Consider the following 22,677-nt stretch of genomic DNA (forward strand, 5'->3'; position numbering starts at 1 on the left):
CCAGCTTCTCTAGATAAGTTAATATCTATATTAATTATTCTACCACAGGCACTAAAAGGCAGAGAGTGTGGCAGAGATGAAAGAGAAGGAAACGGTCTTCAGACTGACAGGGCAGTTACACAGATAAACAAGCAGCTGAAAAATAGAGAACAACTTCACAGACTGTGATAAAAAAACGAAAGGAGTGAGGGAGAGAGGGAGAGAAAGTGGGAGAGAGAGGGAGGGCACCGAGCTGGCCTCCTACTAACAAGGAACAGAACCAGGACGGATCCTTACGTTCTGCTGGAGAGCTTACCACTGGGCCGGGCCGGCCTGTCAGTCCGTGTGGACCAGGAGGTCCTTTCATGGATAGCTGGGCCAAACAAAGTCAAGCAGAGTAAGTCAGACCTGAAGCTGTTTAATCTGACAGTGAAAGATGCGCAGGGACTCTGCAGAGTCCGACTGTCATAATGGCAGAAATCAGTCCACCGCTGTTACGCTGGATGGGGGGGGGGGGGGGGGGCAGCGATGGATGGATGGCAGACAGACCCCTAACATCAAAGCCACCAGTTCAAGGACCTGCTGCTCTATCCTGTGGCAAAGTACTTAACCTTAGAAAACTTAGCCGCCGTGAAAAGGCCCAGATGTAATGAAAATTTCCGATGAGTCATCCTGGAAACAAGGTGACTCATCTAAGAAACAAATATTAGATAGGAAACCAGAAAATGACAGTAATGCATCAGATATCACTGTAAATGACTGCAGCAAGTTCACATTCGGGGGGGGGGGGGGGGACAGCGAGGGCCGGCTGGTCCTCACCTGGGCCTGCTGCAGAATGGCCTGTGCTTGGGCTTCCTGGGGGGAGACTGCTGGACCTTTCTGACCATCACTCCGGTACTGGAACTGGGAGAACCGGGAGAGGTGAACAGAGGCCCAGATCAGGAGACTCTAGAGGCACTGTCACCCAAACTGAGTCACATGTCAGTCTTTCAGCATTGAGTGCTCCTTAAAGATCCTGCAGTGAAACCGTGCCATAATGTAACAGCGTCACCTAGTGGCCTGGAGCCACAACTTTCTGCTCAGAACCACTGTGGCGATTAACTGGCATATGTGCCCTGCGATGGACCGGCATCCCATCCACGGTGTGGTCCAGCATCTCCCAGTGGGATAAGCCGCAGGCCCTCGTGACCCCAACCAGGATAAGCAGATGGAGGATCTCTGACGCCGGCCAGGTTTACTTACAGCATCAGATGGTGGAATATGCTCGACATACAGGTAACGGGCGACCCATTTACAGGTCAATGTGCTGACATTGCTGAGACTCACATTATTATTTATACTATTTTATGCAGAATTCCAGATCATTGCTTTTGTCAAAATTGTCGAAGTCGGCATCACTGCTTGTGCAATAACATTTACTTGCCCATGTGTGTAAGAGTGTGTGTGTGTGTGTGTGTGTGCGTTCCAGAGTGATTACCGGTAACATCAGCATCGTGCCTGGGGGTCCCGGTATCCCATCAGCCCCGGGCAGTCCTGAGCGCCCTGGGAGACCCTGCGACAGGATAATATCCTGAACGCCCATGCATCCCTCTGAAAGTGTCACACTGGTGCGCAGACACACTGCGATTCATAACAAGCCACGGTCTGATTTCTCTCGGGTGAAAGAGTCTGCTTACACTGTACTCCAGTGTACTTCCTCAAATTACACTTCAGCAATGACAATGTTCAGCATCACACTCCACTATAATATTATATTACCCACCTTCAGATAATCCCCCATATTACAATCCGCTACACCGCACTGCATTATCCTCACACATAAACCATATTACACAGCGGCGCAGTACAGTGAAGTACAGTGAAGCTCAATAGACTTCACTTCACTGCCCCTCACTGGCCAGCTGTTTCAGCAGCGCGGAGCGCGAGTGCAAGTAGAGGGGGGGTGGGGGGTCATGCTGGAACATGGACAGGGGGGGGGGATGTAAGTCAAGTGGCAGTGAGTGGAATGGAGGGGGACAAAGAGACAGGAAATGACGTGGGGGGTGTCACTGACCAGGTCGCCGCGGTCTCCCTGCGGCCCGGATGGGCCTTTTGGACCAGGAACACCCGGAAGTCCCTACGGAGAAGCACAAAAGCCAACATTACCTGAGAGAATCAGCACAGACACATACGTGAGGGTTCATGGCCCCCCAAATGGCCATCTGCTAGAGTGACAGGGTGAAACAGGGTCATTCCGGGGCGACTGGGATTTCCCGCGCCGTTTTTGGGAGTCGTGGGGGACACCTACCGCCGGTCCCGGGACGCCCGGTGGCCCTTCCAGCAGCACGCCCTGCGGAAACAGACACCAGCATGATCCTACTGAGACACAGCACTCTGCAAGAGTCTCAGGCAGCTTAAATGAGCATCATGTTGGAGTAAAACTGCGAGATTGTCAGTCAAAGTGTGTCAGCTTAGCCATTTCAAAAGCTGTCCCCAAATCACCCCAGCGTTTGCAGCGGCCATCCAATGCACCCCTGTATTTTGTGACTCGATCACTGGCGCACCTTGTTCAGCTAAATCGATACCTCACCGAGTTATTAAATTAAATTAATTAATGGAGCGAGTCGGTGCTGAAATGTAGCGAATACATGGAATGGCTGAGGTGCCCCTGAGGACAAGGTTTGGCAACAGAAGCGATGTTCATCTAGACATCCAACAAGACATCAGTAACTTTTTGGATAACAGAAGATATTTTTTATTGCGTTACTTAATATGCATACATTTTAATGCTAAATTGAGAGTTTTTTTTCTGAGAAAATATGCACTTCCTACCCAGATAAATAGATTTAAACATTTTCTTTCGCTGCCTGAGACTTTTGCACAGTATTATACACAGAAATATATGCATAGTACAGAAACACAGCCCATCATACACAAAACTCTGGCATGCCACAGTAAGACCAATCCACTAATGTATAATACAGACAGATAAGCATTGATATACCGGAAAGATACATTGTAGCTCCACACAGAGATGCTGTAACTAATCAAACATTGAACAGGGACTCAGCAGGTTAGGTCTCTGTGCTTAAGGCAGGAAGATACAAATTCAGCAAAGTGATGTCACAGTTAGGTCTGACCCTAACTCACCGGTTCTATGGCAGCTGGTTCTCCCTTCTGCCCCTTTTCTACTTTCGGGTGTCTTCCCTGGAAGGAAGAGACGGAAAGTTAACCAATTTGGGAATGAGTGGTCATGTGACAGGAAGCAGGGTGCTTGTACTGGGGACTGAGATTGGGGCTGCGTTGGGCCACGTGCCGACGGGAGACAGGGGTAGAACATGTGGTGGTAGCTGGCTTGGGGGGGCGTACCTCCTCCTCCCGAGTGGCCGCCCTCTCCCTCTCCGCCTGTCCATACCGATCCTCATACTCCTCGTACTCCTCGTACACCCTGCTGTTGTACTCCGTCTCATTCATGAAGTCCTCGGAATCCAGGACCTGCGTCGACCGCCGGGGAGTCGTCGCACATCGTAAATGCGCGACATCACCACTCAGGCATGACGTCACCGGAGGGTGGGTAACCCTCGGGGTTAAGGAGTCCGTCGAGTGACTCACCTCGAAGTCACTGATGTTAGAGCCCACCGTTACTGTGGAGACGGTGATGTTGTCATACATGTCGCTGTAGAAGTCCTCCCTGACCGCCTCCTGCACCCCAGTCTGTCTGGGAGTCCCCTCCACCTGCACGTTAATATAAAGCGTCAATAATGCGACGTGACAACCGAAAGATCCCACAAGCAACGTTAATCACACCCTGGGCCTCGTCGCCCTAGTGTACACAGCTCAGGACCTACTGCGTCACGGGTCAACTGGCATAGACAAGTTAAGGGAGACCGGTACGAGGCGCGGCGTAATTGGGGGTTAGATTAATGTCCCCTGGGGATTCGGGGGCCGGAGTGCGTGTTTTCCCACTGCAGGATTAACTGAGCGGGGCCACAGATGTGAACAGCCGGCCCAGGTAATAAAACGCAGTGCAGGGTGACAGAGCATCAGAGGGTGGACGGAGCAGCCAGTGCATTTAGATGGAAGAGCCAGGCCAAAAATATGAGATGGGATTAGCGTCTGATGCAAACATTTAGCAGAAGGATTCTTTCACATGCAACCGTACAGCACAAATTCAGCCACACAGAACGAAATTTAACATTTGGTGTAAAAAAATCAAATTTTTACATTTTTATCTTGCCAAGATTAAATTTTTACCCATTATGGTGCTTGTAACCCTTCTGTAATCACATGCATTTAATTTATGAATCTGACAGCATTGGCACGCATAAATTATTCCATCACTTTAAAGCCACAAGTCGCACCAGGCATATATGCATGTAATTGCGGTTTAACGCACTGGTGTTAGAAAATCCATAAATGTGTAAGAAAAACCTGCAGTAAAATCTCTTGGCACCACAGTGACACCTGCAGGGGAAGAGGTGAACTGCAAGGGTTTTTTTTTTTTTTTTTAAGTCATGCAGAAGCCGTCAAGTAGGAAGGTTAGGGAGGAAAAAAAATTATTAGAAAAAATAATGCATTTAGAGGGGAGGGGCAATGCTAGCTCTTTCCCCATCTACCTCCACTGCAGGAAGAGCTGTGGGCACCGTCAGGGTGACGTCTGGTGTGGAGTCAGGCTCGTGAGTGGGCATCTCAGGGATATCGGATGGTTCCAGAAGCAAGGTAATGGCAGAAGCTCTGGCTTCAGCAGCCTGGGGGGCTTTTGTGGTCTGGGCAGTGACCTTTAGCTGGGAGACCGCTGTCAAAGGAGTTGGTATAGGGACAACGTGAGCGGGGTCCTGAAGCAGATATTCGGGCAATGCAGCAGACACCTCCAAGAGAATCTCCGCCTCCTTATTCTTCTCCCTGGAATCCTTTCTGTCCTTCTTTCTGCGGGACTTGTCTTTCTTCCCCTTCTTGCCTTTCCTGTTCTTCTTTCTGGATTTTTCCTTTCTCCCTGGCTTGTCATGGCCAGCAGTATCATCGGGTTCTGGTCGGGGGGGCTTCCGAAGAGGAGGATCGAGGGCGAGGGCCAAGGACAAGGGGAAGAAAGACAAACAAACAGTAAAACACGGGGGACCACAAACGAGGAGGCCCTGACAGCGAAAACACCTGACTGAGATCCTGCCGTCCCCAGCCAAGATTCCTCCAGAGCCCCATGGATACTGGTGGAAAACAATTAGCGATCTGCAAACAGCCCCTCTCACGGAGCCGATGATCAGGGCACTTTGGAGAGTGTGTGGTTTCGTGGAGGATGAGGCAGATCTTTAAGCTGCAGTCCCTGGGACTATCGCCTAGCCTCACACAGCCCAGCACCCCTGCCTGCCCTCCCCCCCCCCCCCCGGGCCTCAGGCGGTCAGAATGAGCAGCCCAGAACCCCTTGTTCCCGCAGAGCTTAGGACTTCCTCACAGCTGTGCAAATCATCATGGATGGACACGCACACGCACACACACACACACACACACACATACACGCGCGCACGGACAGACGGACGCACTGGTTACCGAGGAACGCTGTCAGTGTGATGCTTCATGTTCTCCTTGCTTAGGCTAGGTGCTCAGCACCCCCCACTCCCCCCCCGGTAATGATCACGTACTGTAGCCTGACTGTTGGGGGCGGGGGCGATGGACCTTGGGAGAGGATCGCCGATCCCGTCCGGCTTGGCAGAGAAGCTACAGCTAACGAAAACTCATCAAATGGACCTCAACCGCCCCCCCCCCCCCCCCCGACTGACAGCTCCTTCCAGGGACTCCTCTTCTCAGCATTATTAGGATCTGCTTTGCAATTCCTCAGTGGGGATCTTTGTGCACTAATAAATGACACGGAACCGGGGGCTAGACCAGGTCTCTGACAGCACTTTTTATATATATGTATGCTTGGGTTCGGGGGGGTGACACTCTCGCCACTACCTAGTGATCCCCGAATGCACAGCCCAGGTGCCACCGACGCAAGCCGAGCCATTAAACATGTTTGGAGCTCACAGGGTCTAAGGTGCCTTTATGAGTGGCAACAGGTTTGCGGGAGCCCCCTGTTGGTCACACACAGTCACTACACTAGGGGCAGCACAAACGTAGCCCTGAGTTTTGCCGGAGCTGTAACATGAGCTTGGCATGTTTTCATAAAGCTGTATAATGATACTTATGTGCATGTGAGATCTCAGCTACAGGGGCGTGTTTTTAACTATGAGATTTCGGTGTTTTACTCAACTTTTGTGTAACTTTTATTCACGATCCATTCCACCAGTTCCTTGTTTTGGGCCTGTTCTACTCTGGTTCTGACAGCAATGTTTGCTTTCAGTTTAGTTTCAGTTTTTCTTTAGTTGATTCTGAAGGGCAGTTGAAAAGCACCTCCGGTGTTTTTATACAACGACTAGGGACCAAGCGATGGCTGATGAGCGCGAAGCTGGACAGCGAGAGACGGAGCTCGCAGCGGCTTGGCCCGAGGGGCTGATGGGTAATGATGGGAATCTCTGCCAAGTGCCACGGGGAAAATCTGCAAGTTTATGGCAGTGCAGGTGAGCAGAGGAAGCAAGACGGAGCAGCTCTCAGCCGCACACGGGCCTGGAGGGACTTTCGGTCGTTCCCAGGCCCGAAATCGACTTCTGCAATGCAGCTAAATTGCACTGCATTTTTTGAAATGTATCAAATGGTAGTAAACCTAGGTGTGTGGTAGCAATAGCGGCTCCCCCTGGTGGCAGAAGGACTCACCTGCACCTCCATGAGTTGATGGGGCAGGGAGATGTACGGCAGGGGGTAGTCACAGTCGGGGATGTAGTGGCAGCAGTAGTCAGCCGCCACGCTGGGGTCGTCCACCAACAGCAGCTGCTGGATGTGTCCCTGATGGACAAGAGGGACAGAATGGAAGACCAACACAGTAAAGGAGTATGACACACACTTATCTATTCTGTTCACTCCACATCAGGGCGTGGTGAGCCTGACATGTCTGTCACCATCTCTGGGGCTTTCTGCACGCCCGGGGTCACAGGCTAACAGACTGATTGTGTGGCGGGATCAGAGCAATGCTGTGAACAGTGGGCAGCGAGGATCAGCAGACGGGGAGGATCAGCGGTCAGGGAGGTTCAACAGTCAGGGGGAAACAGAGGTCAGAAGGGGATCAGTGGTCAGAGAGGGATCAGCGGAGGGGGAGGGTCAAAGGTTGGGAGCGGATCAGCGTCAGGGAAGATCAGCAGTCGTGGAGGATCAGCAGTCAAAGACAGTCAGAGGTCAGGGATGTTCACAGTGGGGGGGGATCAGCGGCCAGAGTGGAATATTGCATAGGGAGGATCTACGGTTGAGGTGAATTAGCAGTTGTGGGGGGGATTATCCAGGCGGGGGAGGGAGATCAAGGGTCGGGTGGGATCAGTGCAGATGAGAGATCAGAAGACACAGAGAGGTACAAACCCCAAATATAGACACACACACACAGTGTTCAGTACCGTGTGGCCCAATCCAAACAGCACCTCCCAAGCACCTGTCGCACAGCAGATCCAGCATCCTTAACAGCTTAATTATGCGTGCATCATTAGTTAAGTACACAGTCAATGTGCTTTGAAGAGAACCTCACCGTTACAGAAACTGGGGGCCCAATAGAAAAGGAGGATGCAGAAGGGAAGTTTTGTAGCTTCCGCAGTGTGCGGCCCATGGGCCAGTGATAAAATCTGGCAGCCAAAAGAATAGACAGGGAGACCCCAGAGCAGAATGACACCCACACTATGTAAGAGTTGACTCACATGGCTGGGGTTGAGGGCTCCAATTCTGTCCCTGCTCTGAGAATGTAGGTTTCCTCCAACAGTCCAAATGCAAACAGCACCTCTGAATTACACGTAGTGTGCGACTGTAAGTGTGCGCCCTGCCATGGAGCAGCATCCCCTGTACAGGCTGTGGACTGCCCTACGCTGCCTGGGATTGGCTCGAGGCCCCCTGTAACCCTCTATTAAATACTCAGCAGGAAGATGGATGGGAAAATGTATCGTAATGAGCAAACTTGCCTTTCTGAGTATTTTACGGCTTCTCTGAAGGGCTACGTTCTGATAAGAAAATCAAAGCACTTGTCGCTTCTCTCTCTCCCTCTATTCATTTCTTCTCTCATCATTGTTCCCTGGAAGAAAAGGATCTGTGTGCCCAGGAGCAGGGCAAAAAAAACTACACTGACACAGACACTGGATCTTTGCTGCCATGTTTGTCTGGGGTAAAGTAAACAAGGTCACGCCTTCCTCCACTTGCCACTTGAGGTTTAAGTGGTTGGGGTGATGTGTGTTATGAGTCTGCATTGCTGGTTTGCTCTAGACGGGCAGGGGTGATATGGCAGAGAGAGAGAGAGAGAGAGAGAGAGAGAGAGCACTATGGAGAAAAGATAAGCAAGCAGAAGAATGTAGGAGAGGCTAGAGATTTGTGAGAGAAACAGGGGTGATCCTAGGAATTTTTAAGGTGGGGGGGGCATAAGAGGGGAATAATTCATACAAAGGGGGCAACATTATCATTAGCCAACGATGCAATAAACCAGAAAGTCTGTCCGGCTTCCCCGCACACGCCACACCGCAGAGTTAATCTGCGAAAATCAACTAGCAAAACCTTTACTTCCAATTAATCTTTAAAATTAATTAATACTCCCATCTCCACTCTGCAACATGTAATGAGGGCTGTTTAACCACCTCCCCATTACATTCCCCCCCCAAGTCCCCCATGATCTTACACAGTGGCAATGGGAAAACACACAGCACAATACACTAACAACCAATAAAGCCTTTAAGTTAATCAACAATAAAATCCAACTACCCTCTATGCAGTGGTCCATGAGGTCCCCTATGGCATCCAAGAATACATCCAACACTAAACAATCCATGCAGAAACTGCCTTATAAACCGGACTCCCGGTGATAAGCTGTTCAACATCGCCCAGCTAGACAGACATGCAGCACTGCTATCCAGCCTGCATGTATGCGCATGCCAATTAGTCACACCTGCCTTCAAACAACTTCCTATTAAACTCATTATATATGTATATGTGAGTGACACAGGAGGTAGCCAATCAGCTTTCATCTGGGGCCAGTGACCCTGTGGCCACGCCCCTTAAACAGCCCTAGGGAGAAAAAAGGAAGAGTGGCCATTAAAGCCATCCTGAAGGGGAGGGACAGCAGGCCCTGTGCCCCCCAATACACCTGCCAAACCCCCCCCCCCCCCACCCCCACTTGTTGTCCAGAAGGCCAAGCGCTGCATTACACCATGACCAATAAAGCCAAGGAGCCAGCATAGTATCTTTGCTATTGCCCCCCCCACCCCCCCCTCCGCCCAGATGTCGGGTCTGGGAATGGGCAGAACTCACATATCCCCTGGTGGCTGACAAGCCTACTGGGTCATAGACCGATGGCGCGATCCACAAGAAAAAAAAAATTGTGAGAAAAAACAGCAGAAGAAAAACTTAAGTGGAAGAGGGAAAAAATGCGAGTCAGAGGGAACAACTGTGAGTCATCAATGGGAACAAATTGTTAAGGCCATTCGGCGATGCATCCTGCACAGGCTGTGCATGCGAGGGGGCGGCCAGTGGCTAGGGAGCACTGACAGAGCGGTGAGTCAGGCCTGGGGTAAAGGGAATATGCGATGGACGCCGGTGCAGGACTCCTTTTACCGCGGGTCGCTTGGGGAGGCCTGATTACTCATTCCAGACAGTGTACATTTGCATGGTTAACTAATAACTGTACGAATACAGATGCTAAGCTTCTATGCTAATCTACAGAGAAGTATGCTACTCTTTCATGCCAATATGCTACACTTTTATGCTAAGGTGCAGATACGTATGCTAATCTTTGATGCTAAGGTACAGATACATATGCTAATCTTTGATGCTAAGGTACAGATACATATGCTAATCTTTGATGCTAAGGTACAGATACATATGCTAATCTTTGATGCTAAGGTACAGATACAAATTCTATGCTTTTATGGTAATTTACACATATGTATGCTAATCTTTGATGCTAAGGTACACATATGTATGCTAATCTTTAATACTAATGTGCAGATACGTATGCTAATCCTTGACACTAATGTATAGATATGTATGCTAAGCTTCCATGTTAATGTACACATACGTATGCTGAGCTTTGATGCTAATGTATACTCACGTATGCTAAGCTTGTATACAAAATATTCTGACTCAGTAACTATTTGTTTTGCTTTTGAAATATCTTGTAGGGGCCAGAGAAACAATAAACCCTCCCCTGCAGACAGGCCCATGTGGTGAACCATTCAGGCTAGCACATGCTAACAGGCTAATACTCTGAAAGTCCCTCTCGCTAAGCTGGCATTGTCGGTGGTAGCTTCCCTCTTCAAGAATTAAAAGCGAGTCCACCTCATCCATACAGCTCACCTCGAACACCTCGTCATGCTGCAGGCGCGCCCCAAACATGGCGATCCCCTCGGTGCTGATCACGGGACCGTCTCCCCGAGCCAGCTCCAGTGTCTGCACTTCCTCGCAGTCCAGGTAGAGCGTGGCCGCCTTGCCTCGCACGCTATAGGCGATTCTATGCCAGCTGGGAGGAGCAGGAAGGGCAGACAGGGTCAGAAGCTAAGCAGGGGAATCTAAGGGAGAGAGTGCTGAACGGTCAGAAAAATGGCCTGCTGGATAATTGCGAGTCAGATATAGGAGAAATCACTGGATCCGTCCAGTCAAGTTGTTCCAGAGTCCCTCATCTATGGCCGAGTGAAGGGCTGTACCAGACCATCGAAGCGACCAGGCATAACCGCAGAAAGGCACTCACTTTCCATCTGCTAGGTCAACCGTGCTGAAGGTGGGGTAGAGCTCAGGCGGGGGCAGCCCCTGGTGGTCGGCGTACAGCAGCACGGGCGAGGGTCCCACCTCCAGGCCAAGCTGCTGCACCCCGCGGGCATCATAAAGCGAGAGCAGGGAGGACCGAGTGCCCTTCTTCGGCCTTACCGTGGCCATCAGGGAGAAGTCTTCGGGGAAGGCGGAGTCTGCAGAAGGGGGCGTGGACATTTCCAAGAAGGTGTTTATATACATGGGCCACACCCACATAGGCCACGCCCTCTTTGACGAAGAATGATGATTAGACACCAGATGGACTGAGACAAGCGCTAATTAAAGGTGTTACTTAATGACGTGTCTCTATGGAGCTCAGGCAACACAGTATGTATCTTGAGTGAGAAAGTATGTGTGTGTGTGTGTGTGGGTTAGGTTTATATTACATTGCAGGGACCGAATGTCCCCCACAATGTAATAAAAGCCTGTATTTTATTTTTAGGTCCCCACAAAGATCTGTGAATGCAATAAAAAAAAAGTCTTGTGATTAGAGTTTTCCCCATTGAAATGAATGGAGAGTCCCCACAAACATTACAAAACTGTGTGTACGTGCGCACATGTGCGCGTGTGCGTGTGTTTGTGCGTGTGTGTGTTTGTGCGTGTTACCTGGAAAGAGCTGCTTCGTTGGCACGGACAGCCGCATCTCCTTGCCTATCCGGTACGCCGCATCGATCTTTGCCGTGTCATTCCTGGCTGCACAGAGTCCCGCCTCCAGGGACACGCCCTCCATATCCAGCGATAGCTCCAGCAACCGCAAAACATCTGTGGTATTGGCTAATGAGAGCAGGGAAGCGGGAGCAGAAGGTTCCAGAAGCAATCAGAGCCAATCACTTTGCAAAAAATAGCAAAGCATAAATAAACGGCATTCTGGGAATGGCTTCTACGCATTCTTCCCACTCGATCTCTGACACACCATAACGGAAAGTATACTGCCTGCTTTCAGGCTAAACTCAAAGTCCCTAAACAGATTGTTCAAAAGCAAAAGAAAAGTCAGATCTAACCTTTTGCACATGCTAAATTACAACATTTCATCTGTTGCTGGAAATCAATACTTACGGTATAACAAAACAGACCTTTTATTTAAAAAATGTTTGTTCAGGTCTAACAGACTGGGGCACAGCATCAAAGCAGCCATATTGGTCAAACTGGCAGCGTGGGTCACATGACCCAGCTCACACTGGCTGGATAATCATTTTGCTGATTGGCTCTTGTGTTTTGTACAAACTCCCTGCATAAGAAGTGTGGGGCTCATAGAGGGTATCATTATGAAGTGTAGAGTTGGAGGCTAGACACCACCCAACCACACCTGCCAGCTGACACCTGCCCCTGTTAGTGTGGGGTATCCAGAGACCAGGCTTCTGCCCTACTTTTTTTTTGTCCCCCCTCCCCCATCCTGCTTCTGCTGACTAAATGTGATGACATTCTAATGGGGGGAGGAGAGGTCTTGAAACTATATTGCATCACTTCCTTGTGCGACGAGCTGACCAGTCCCACCGGAGAACACAATCCCTCAAAGCGTGCCAATCAGGTCAACTGCGTGCAACGAAACAGATGCTGAGCGAGATCCGGCCAGCCAGAAGAGAGAACGTTTATAGCTAAACATGCATAAACTTCTTATAATTGCGCCATTACGTGGTCGGGGCAAGGAACCGCAGAACACAGAGGAGAACAAACAGAGATGGCCAGTCAGGCACTCACTGATGACATGTGTTAATCCCACTTATGGTGATAATTCCATTTATAGAGACAAATGCGGGTAACACATTATAAATTACAAAAAACATGGTCTTAAGTAAACACATTCGTACAAATAATAATGCATTCATAAAGCATTATAAACATATAAATATATATTAATGAAAAGACATAACACATTATAGGTATGATTATTATGCATTATGACTGCCTTATGAAGCTCTCATCTATAATGCACTATAGATACCTTCATAATGCAATACAAAGCATCCTTGATGCTCATACAGACCATTTCTATAGTGCATTATAGATGAGAGCTTCATAAAGCATTCATAATGCATAATACATCTGTATAACATATTATGCCTATTGATAAGTATTTATAGGCATGTTTATAATGCTTTATAAATGCATTATTTGTTAGGAATGTGTTTATAAATGACTAAAAACGTGCCCTTAAGTGAAGCGTTATCGAAGATGTTGACCTCATCACCAGCTCATTTCACTAGAATGGCCGTGTTCGCTCAGGCCGCCGTGAGATCGATGTCCAGTTAAAATGCAAACAAATCAGCGAAAGCTTAATCACCGGGGAGCGTGAGGTCATCGGCGGGGGATTATCGATGGAGACGGGACCCCACTTCCAATCCCGTTTCTGAGATGGAGGCTTAAATATCGCGTGAGACCTGGCAACCCGGGAACGGGAAGGATGTGCAAGCAAATGGGAAACAAGGCTCCTCAAGAAAAGCAGGGATCTGACAGAGATGTAGGTCCTGGATCACATCTAATTCCCCTGAAGGAGCATGCAGAGGGTCAATAAACATTAATAATTACTCCTTCCTACCTCTTCCCTATACAATTGGCTGTAGCCAAGAAAAGAATCAGCAGTACATGTGAAGAATGTTCAATGGCAAACATCTCATGCAAAGAGTTGGCCAGAGGCCCTGCCCCCGTAACAATGGAGCCCCGGGGTTGGTCACATTCATAACGGCAGCCGCGATTGGTCTGCTTTTATGGAATCCCGCGTTCCTGCCTCCTCCCTGCTCACCGCTTGTGTGCTTTGGCCCCTGTGCTGATTAGCGGTGATGAAACCCAAGCAGAGCAGCGGTGTGGGGGCGGCTTACAGCAGCCGCAATGTCAGCTGCAGGTCTCGGGGGACGTCTACACCTCCCAACACACACACACACACGCACACGCACACACACACACACACGGGGAAACTTCCCGTCTCTGTGCCCGTCCAGAGCTCCCGTTGACTGGAGCTTGAACGCAGTTTCAGTCGACATGACGCCGACCCCACCCCGAACAGAACACGAAAAACAGATTTCTGAAGGCAAAAACTTTTGGCACTTGCAGTTTTTTTAGAGACTATCGTTCTGTGGGGATGTCTCCATAAAAACTTTTTTTTTAATTAACTGTTTGTTGAGGATTTCTTTTGAAAATGTATCCCCACTAAGATAGCAAAGGTTAAGTATCGCCACACACACAGCAGTAGCTACAGTAAGTTCACAGACTAAGTGAGCTATACAAAAAGATGGCGTGACCTGAATGATTCGACTAAACTATCAGGCATCAAAGTGTCACTGGATACTTCACAGTGTCTGAGGATGATTGTCTGCAGAGCAAACAAACGATGCAGCACAGCACAAGCAAAGCCCCTCTGATGCGCAGCCACACCAACCAAACCGCAGTGCGCTCTGGGGTTAGCCCTGATTGAAAGCCAGGCTGAGACTTCAATGAAGGGCACAAGATCAGCCCCGATCTGAGACGAGGCTCCAGCCTTTTCATCTTCTCCATCCCTCCCTCCGACGCCCTTTGATATGCAGTAACCGGCTGTCTCTGCCCTCCAATCCTGTGCCCGCATCACCTGTGCCAGTCCCCCTTGGGTTCATTGTTGTGGTTTGTGTTGATGTGCCTGTGCGAGTTTGCAGGTGTACCGTGTGTGTTTACATAAAGAATCTGAAGATAAGACACAGATACGGGAACCTAATCACCCTCCCTGACCTCAACATGCATACTAGCACCTGCGGTAACGCCAATAGGGCGAAGTATAGGGAGGATTGAAGCACTGAGATGTAAACACTGCACCCGATTGGCTGATGCACAAGACCACGCCCTTCCAGGAAGTTACACAGCCACTTCTCCGGCCTGAGTCCACACAGGCTCCGCCCCTCATGACCCCACCACACAAACCCCGCCCCCTCATCTAATCCACACACATTCTCCACACACACATGGCTCCTCCTGTACTCCATTTCTGTCAATCAAGGGACGGTAAACTCCTCGCACATACTCTCCGACCCCCCCCCCCCCCCCACTCTCCCCACCTGACGGCAGTATTCATGGAAACAGAACATCCTCAGGAAGAAGAATGTGAGCTGGGAGTATTAATCATGTCGGGGGGGCTTCCCAAGGCGAACGCGCTCAGAAATAACGGCAGATGCCGGGGGGCCACTCGGGCCCTGAGGTTGCACAAAAGAGCTCAAAAGAGGGGCGGCGCCATTGCCGCCGCAACTCTACAGCTCCCCCTAGGGGCGATGGCTGCCTTCGAGCCCTCGCGGTCACGGGACACCTGATTCTGAAGGAAGGAATTACATCAAGCGGATGATGCTGCTCCAGGGCTGGACTGACAAAAACAACCCTTAACTTTGGGGTCCCAAATTGGGGGGGGGGTGGGGTGGGGTGGTGTCCAGCAGGAAGATGCCCAAAAAATGCCAGATGGCCAGTCCAGCCCTGTGTCACTCAGAAATAAATGGGGGCTCAGAAACAGGAAATGGGGGGGGGGGGTTGTTTTACAGCTTGTACTAACACCATCGGAGAGCCCATGCCAACCCACCCACGACTTTCCCACCAACCTGCTAAAGGGTATTTGACTGACATCCAGTGAGCTCTAGCCACACCTTCTGGTGAGGGGGGTGAAGCAGCGCAGAGGGGTACCCCTCCCCCCCCCCCCAGAGGACAGATTGGGGCAGCAGGTCGCACTGCTTCCTGGTTCCCCATTGGCTACATCGGTCATCAGTGGCAATACTTGGTGCGGTTTCTGTGTGTGTGTGTGTGTGTGTCAGGGGTTACTTCTGCTCTCCAGATGTTCACGCCTTCTGTGTGTGTGTGTGTCTGTGTGTGTGTGTGTCTGTGTGACTGTGCAAGCGTGTGGGTGTGTTTTGCAGAGGGAATATACTTCGCAAAGAAAGAGACACGTCCGTGTTTTGTTATGGTGTTTTTCGGGGTCCGAGGGACTGAGGGCGGCATGCTGCCACTGCAGTGAAACTTGATCCAGGGCACCCGTTGGCTATCAGGCATCAGGGGGAGGGCCCCAAGTGGTCTGATTGGCTGCATGTTACATTAAGGTTCTGCCATTGAGAACAAGGTCTACTGTAGCTGAAAGATTGAGAAGATAGAGAGAAACAAGGGCAGGGGCAAAGATAAGGGCACCACCAACCATTTATACTTTCTCAACAGCACCTCTGCCCCCATCAATGCCCCTGCTTTTGAGACCTAAGGGATGAAACGGCTAATTATGACCAGGTGCAAAAATCTCCATGGAATGGCCAGAGTCAGTGCGAGGTGTGACACACCGAGGTCCAGAGAATCCCACATCTATCTGGCTGCCAAGTGGACGGGGGAGGCTGCAGAGTGAGCAGATACCTCCTCCCTTCCAGTGAAAAATATTACTAAAAAAAAAAAAAGAACCAGGCATCTCGAGTTCACTTTCCACCAAACAGAGAAGGTCCATAATCTATGAGGGTCTATAGAATCTCTCCACAGAGTGGTTCCCTTTCTTAGACAAGCACACAGGTACATACAGGCACACCCCTCTCTCTCTCTCTATCTCTCTCTCACACACACACACACAGAGCTTTCTTCATGCTAACATCACTACTGATATGGAATACTGACTGTACTTACTGCCAATCAGTATAATTACTTGTCATGGACATATCAATGCAAAAAATACTCTGCCACACACACAAACACACATGTCCCCCCCCACCTTTCCCCCTGCCCCCACTCCCACCCGCTGACACATACAAAACACACATTTTCCTCTCTAGTCTCCCCATAACAGCCCCCTCCTGCGGAGCTGGTAATCACAGCCCTGCATGACTCAACAGGCGGGACTCTGGGGGGGGCGGGGGCGTGGGGGGGGGCTTCCCAGGCCGCTGTCATGGGAACTGGTGTTAGCACTCTGGGGGCGAGGGCCGGGGCACAGCCAGGACGGCTTTGATCCCAGCCTGCCAAGCGCCATACTCACTGTTTACCCACATTTCACGAGAGCCAGGCGAGTTCCACACCACCAACAGCACACTTCCTGTTCCAGGCAGCCGTGTCCGAGCCCACACGCGCCGCCCGTGATGTTTCGAGCTCCCCGTGTGATCGGCAGAAACCAGGAGCTGATTGGCTGGGATGTGAATGGGAGGGGAACGCCACACAGTGATAAGTCTGATAGTCACACACTGGACCGACCTGTGTCCTGATTGGCCGATTCACAAGCAAGGCCGGACCTCATTAACTGAATCACCTACCCTGAATGAACACTTCTAGCACACGACTTAAATGACCTCCATATAATATTCAGCACGGGTGACCTAAAAGAAAGAAGTGTAGAGGAGTGTGTTCTACTGGTCCTAAAAACTACATTTCCCATCATGCCTGTTAAACTACATCAGTATCACGCATCACTGACTTTCACCCATTCCTTACACATTCAGTAGATAAGCAGAAGGAATTGCACATCTCAGGACATACAGATTCCGTTACCCACTTGACCCCGCCAAAACTGGGTGGCAAATATGGCGAATCGACCAACGGCAACGGTTTCACAACAAAGCAACGTTTAGTAAGTCAGACAAAGGCTCCCACAGTCGCCTTGCTGGAAGCCTCCATGCCGGACTTCGCACGACAAGCAATGGAACATTTTTCTCTCCACATGCTGAAGGTCAGAGGCATCTGGTTTCGCCCCACCCTGCCTTAATGGGACTGACAAAACCTCCTACACACTGCATGACACATGACGGCACATGATCCATGAGAAGGTCCCGCTTACTTCATGGTTCCCCATACACTTCCACATACTATAGATGCAGTTTGCTGTTCCCCTGGGAATGACTGTAAAAACATGCATCATGGTTATTCACAAGACACATTTTATCTATATTGAATGAATAAAGTTTTATCGGTTATTGTTTGCAGGTGATCTGGAAAACAAGTGGGATGTAACAACAAACAAGAAAACTTTGTTTAAAAAAATAAAACCATTGGTTTTAATAATGCACCACACCTACAGGATCATAAATTTTCCACCCTGACATTGGAAAATGTAACGCTGGACCGGTGCCCTGGTTGGAGAAGCGTGGCGGGTGTTGCCGGTACCAGAGGGGACTTCCAGTCTCTTACGTTAACATTAAGCTGCATGTTTCAGTCACCGGTGCACCAGTAACCTTCGTCCCACGCCACGAGTCAAAACCCCGCAGGTCGTCTGATTAATCCCCAATCCGTGGATTTGGCCGCATTTCCTACTCAGGATGAGTACAGGAGTGCAAAGGAAATTTGTGTTACATGTCTGACAAGTGCGCTGGGATACAGAGGGACGGGACAGCCGTGAACGGGGTCCAAGTAGGACAGGGGGAGGGTAAGTGGGGGCGTCCTACATATCCTAATAACGCCCAGCATGTTAATGGCCTTTTTTGAGAAAAAAAATCAAGACTTTGAAATGACATATTTCCAGCATTTTCCAGAGAAAGAAAATCACACTTCTTATTAAAATGACTCATCTATAGTGCCTAATGCCCGAAATCACGAACGCGAGTGAAATACAAATTTTAAGCCGCCCAAATTGGAATTAACTTGGAAGCCCAGTCAGGCTGCAGTCCCGGACTGTAAAGGCCGCGAAATGTCAAGTTTGCACTAATGTGAGGATTCAGCCCCACATCAGATAACTTATCCGAAGAACCGAATATACTCCAGGGGTGTTTCTGATTAATACCCAGCACAAAGCACGATGCGGCGCTCCGGGACAGCATCGGAGACACAGATGCGCAAGATGACATTATCTTATTATGTGAGGTACAGCAATTCTGCGGAAATGCATTGTCTGCCCCCCCACTAATGCAGAGCCGGCGACACTCCGAGCGAACAAGTTCAAACCAGCAATGTTGTTAATTATGCAGCCAGACTGAAATAAAACATCGGGTCCATTTCGGTGCACGGATCTGGCAAATCGGATGCATCTACCGAAAAGTTTCCAGCGTATAACTTTGAACTCCTCGCAAACATGCCCGATTCTGGATAAGTAACAGGTTGGTATAACAACAAGAATTAAATAATAATAATAATAATAATAATAATAATAATAATCACTCACCGGGCTCCCTAGCTGCCCAGACGGGGAAAACGAACAGCAAAAGCAACCAAAAGCTCCGGCTGCCGCCGCTTCTCTCGCTGAAGGTCCGGCGGTCCATCTCTGAGGCTCCGTCCTCCTGTTTCGATGGGAACCGGTACTTTCTGAAATATACGCCAAGCGATCTAACTGTGGAGATCTGCAGCCATCCGGAGAAAGGACGAAATGGCCCGTTCCCTCCCTCCAACTAATGGCTTCACCCTCATGCAAACAGCTCCGGCAGCAAGTACAACTTTTTTTTTTTTTTTAAAGATCCCGATCTGTGCACCCCCCTCTCCCCCCACCTTTCAATCACGCTCTCCCTCCTCTCTATCACTTTCTCGCTCTCCCTCCCTCGTCCCTCTTACTCCCCTCCCTCCTCTCTTTCAGAAGTGATAGATGAAATTGTGCCTCCAGAGGACAAATATCATAAATCACTTTTCTAACGCCTGCCCGATAATTGCTAATGAAAGACCCCATTAGCTCCCTAATTACTGATTATCGATTTTTTTAAAAAGCATAATAAACGATTGAATTGCGCCCATGCCGGCCGTTTTGCATGACTATGGCCGTTATATTAGAAGTACAAAGGTTATTTCCCACGTTTATTTATAAAGCAGTGGGATTGGTTAGATATTCCCAGACCGGTAATCTTCGTTGAAATTAGGATAATCTCAATGCAAGGGAAATTATGAACGAAGGGAAACGGTGTATGAATAATCAGATTGGGACAGCCTGTTTGGTACAATAAGACATAAATCCTGCAACGATCTCATGTGTGATGAACCCTGGAATGGGGACACGGTGGTCTAACGCTAGATTTGCGAGATTTATCCGGTGTGTCGTCAGCCTGACGCAGCACCCCAGCCCAGAGCTCTGAGACAGCTGCCTATTGGGACCGATATAGTTGCACCCTGAGATAAATAACCCTGCAGTCGGGAGTAAATCTGATTCAGGCGGTAGCTGCACTAAAAGTTGCAAATAAGTAAAGTCTTTGAGGGATAGCAAGATTCCAATAATACAAATGCACAGAAAAAATCTAAACAATTTTGTTTCGTTTAATTCATATAAATGTAAACTTCTGCAAGTAACTGGCATACAATTATTCAATGCACATTATACAGATAATTGTCCTATTTGTATTTTATAGAAAGCTAATTCAAGACATATATTTCTTTGTGTTTTTTTAATCGACTCACACCTTTGGAATCTTCTTCCTGTGGTTTCTGTCCTCTCAGACTCTGACGTCATGCAGTCCAGGTAAACTGGAAACATTGAATTTGCAGCCTTGTGTGTGTGATGCGTCAACCTCCCCAGAACATTCTGTGGCTCAGAAGAAGGTTCCGGTGGGCGGATGGTATGGGAATCCACGTCTGCGAGGCTTTGCCAGGGCCCAAGGCCGGTGGATGGCAGACCGCGCCAACGGGGAGCCCTTTAATTAAAATATTAACCAAGCTGACATCACCATTGCCCAGACCGCAGGATCCCTTTGTCTGGGAGCCAGGAAGCTTTCCTGCTTGTGACTTCACCGGTACCTCACAGGGATCAGAACACCTAAATGCCTTCAAACGGCACACTGGTACGTGTTTAGTTTTATGTGTTTTTAAGGACCACAGTACATTGTAGGGTTAGAAATGGGGAATCAGCAGGCGCGCACACACACACACACACAGACACACACGCATGCATTCCTGTCTTTGTGGGAACTTCCCATTGATGAATAATGTGAGTCATTTTTTATTTAAAGCTCACTAACTTATTAGAATTAGAAATATTCTGCTCATGGCGATGTCCCGAGCATGGTTAGGAAAATCCCCACACACGCACGTATGCAGACACACATGTATGCAGGCGCGCGCACACACACACACACACACACACACACACACACAGAAAAGCATGCTGGAGTTCCACAGGGGAGACGGGGAAGAAATCGGAACTGTGGAAACGTGCAAATGACTTCACGGACTCCAGCTGATCCTACAGATAAACAGGAACCCCCCCCCCCTCCCACTCCACCCCGTCATCCCTCATGGTTAAGCTCTCCTGAATCTGGAATACATTCCTAGCAGATTTTAGCAGATAGTTGCCAGCAGTCTGGTCAGGAGTCTAAGCTTGTAGTGAGAAATGCCTCCTGTACCCCTGTGAGAAATACTGCCCCCCCCTCCCGCATGGCCTCCCCACTGTACAAGCCAACCCAGATGGCTGCGCAGTCGAGCTGCACGCAATGCCCAGCTGCGCAGTCAGACTCAACTAATTCCACATAACTCCGTCCACCTTGCGGTCGACCTCGCCGCACAATCTCTGTCACGACCCCCCTCTGAACCTCCAATCAGAAGGTCACCGGTTTGAATCCCACGCTTGGCACAACAGTCACATCTCTGCCGGACACTTGAGAGAGGCCCTCAACCCCTGAAAAATTGCCGGAGGAAGGTTCTGGATAAAGCTTCACTCTTACCTCTGTGTGAGCGTCTGTATGCAAAATAAAAGGAGATCAAGATGCGATATGTGGAGAAAAAAAAAAAACACATTCCAATGTACCTTCGTTTAAGCTTTAATGCTCGCCCAAGTCGTACATCACTGTTCACAGTATAAACTATCATCAGAGAAATGAGAACTGAGCTGAGGTGTTGGTGTGAACTGAGGTATATTAACCTGCTCACTCCGATACACTCAAATCCATTTTATATGTGACCTGTTTAGCACATGCTTTTGTCCAAAGGCAAGCAGCACATTGCAAACATAGATACTGTCAAAGAGTCGACTTGGCATAAATGTGGTTCAGCTGAGCTTCCGATGAAGTACGAGTGTAAGGAGCGATGGAGCAGAAGCTGCACCAAAGACAAAGGTTTGGTTTCAGCATTGGTAGGGACCAAATCAGCCCACCCCCCGCCCCCCTAAACACACGCGGTACTCCCACCATATTGACAGACATGTGTCCCTACCATCCATACACAAATCTATGCTCTTGAGCTACGCAACAATATTTAACAAAGAAAAAAACCAGAGTAAGACTGTTCAAGCACCGGAAGTTCAACATAAGAACATTGAAGAAAGGTAAAGAGGTACCAGGTTAGGAGAGGCATTCATGGAGCAGATGGGTCTTGAGGTGTTTCTTGAAGGTCGAGAGGGAGTCTGATGACCAGACATGATTCAGCAGCTCATTCCACCATTGGGAATCCCACAAGAGAACCGTCTGGAGTGACATTTCTCACATGGAGGACGGAGCTCTGAGTATTGCTGACTGAAGGGGGCGAGATGGGATGTAGGTCTTGAGGAGTCTATTGATGGAGATGAATGTCTGTCCAATAATAGAGCTGTCAGCCAATAGGGAGCCAGTGTGGAGATACAAGACAGGGTGCAACGCAACGTTCATGACCATAAGCAGATCACATCACACCCAGTTATCATGGAGTTAAGCCACAAAACGCATCTCACCTGCTCCTCTCCTGGAAACCCAAAGGTGAGCGTTCATTAGCTGTGATTGATGGCCTCCTGCCTTCATTATCATAATTTCCAGAGTACAAACGCTTGCTGAGGTTATTTCGTGATGTCAGGGTGCCCTCAGGGGAAGCAGCTTCATCAGATGTGCCGTACAGGTGCGATCTCAGCCTTTGTTTCAGGTGAGAGATAATCCTCAACCTCCCCGACCTAAAGTCAGCACTGAAAGCCTGGGCCAACCCCCCCCCCCCGCCACAGTCTGCTAAAGTGTGCTCTAAAAACCCCCACTCCTTATCACGTCCCGTCACCCCAAATCCTGACGTCTGATCAGCCGAAGAGACACCTTTCTGCATGCGAAA

At 49.4% G+C, this 22,677-nt stretch overlaps 1 protein-coding gene across 2 annotated transcripts in view; it reads right to left on the reverse strand.

Annotated features, from left to right (window-relative positions):
- col5a3a (collagen, type V, alpha 3a) overlaps positions 1-19,175 on the reverse strand; it is a 51,092-nt gene extending 31,917 nt beyond the window's left edge. The window contains exons 1-14 of one of the 2 annotated variants that reach the window (XR_002839490.2): positions 18,863-19,175; positions 11,416-11,583; positions 10,751-10,964; positions 10,360-10,522; positions 6,703-6,831; positions 4,575-4,997; positions 3,571-3,693; positions 3,328-3,453; positions 3,109-3,165; positions 2,267-2,308; positions 2,033-2,095; positions 1,457-1,531; positions 799-882; positions 296-352 (exon numbers count right to left, since the gene is read on the reverse strand). Coding sequence is in view for 1 of the 2 variants with exons in the window: in XM_023821995.2 (XP_023677763.2) it covers positions 296-352; positions 799-882; positions 1,457-1,531; positions 2,033-2,095; positions 2,267-2,308; positions 3,109-3,165; positions 3,328-3,453; positions 3,571-3,693; positions 4,575-4,997; positions 6,703-6,831; positions 10,360-10,522; positions 10,751-10,964; positions 11,416-11,583; positions 18,863-18,959 (1,821 nt within the window). In the remaining variant the exon portion in view is untranslated. The remainder of the gene's footprint in view (positions 1-295; positions 353-798; positions 883-1,456; positions 1,532-2,032; positions 2,096-2,266; positions 2,309-3,108; positions 3,166-3,327; positions 3,454-3,570; positions 3,694-4,574; positions 4,998-6,702; positions 6,832-10,359; positions 10,523-10,750; positions 10,965-11,415; positions 11,584-18,862) is intronic. The other variant, XM_023821995.2, reaches the window with a different exon arrangement.
- Positions 19,176-22,677: the final 3,502 nt, after the last annotated feature.

Source organism: Paramormyrops kingsleyae, chromosome 22, assembly GCF_048594095.1.
Source record: "Paramormyrops kingsleyae isolate MSU_618 chromosome 22, PKINGS_0.4, whole genome shotgun sequence".
NCBI classification, from domain to species: domain Eukaryota; kingdom Metazoa; phylum Chordata; class Actinopteri; order Osteoglossiformes; family Mormyridae; genus Paramormyrops; species Paramormyrops kingsleyae.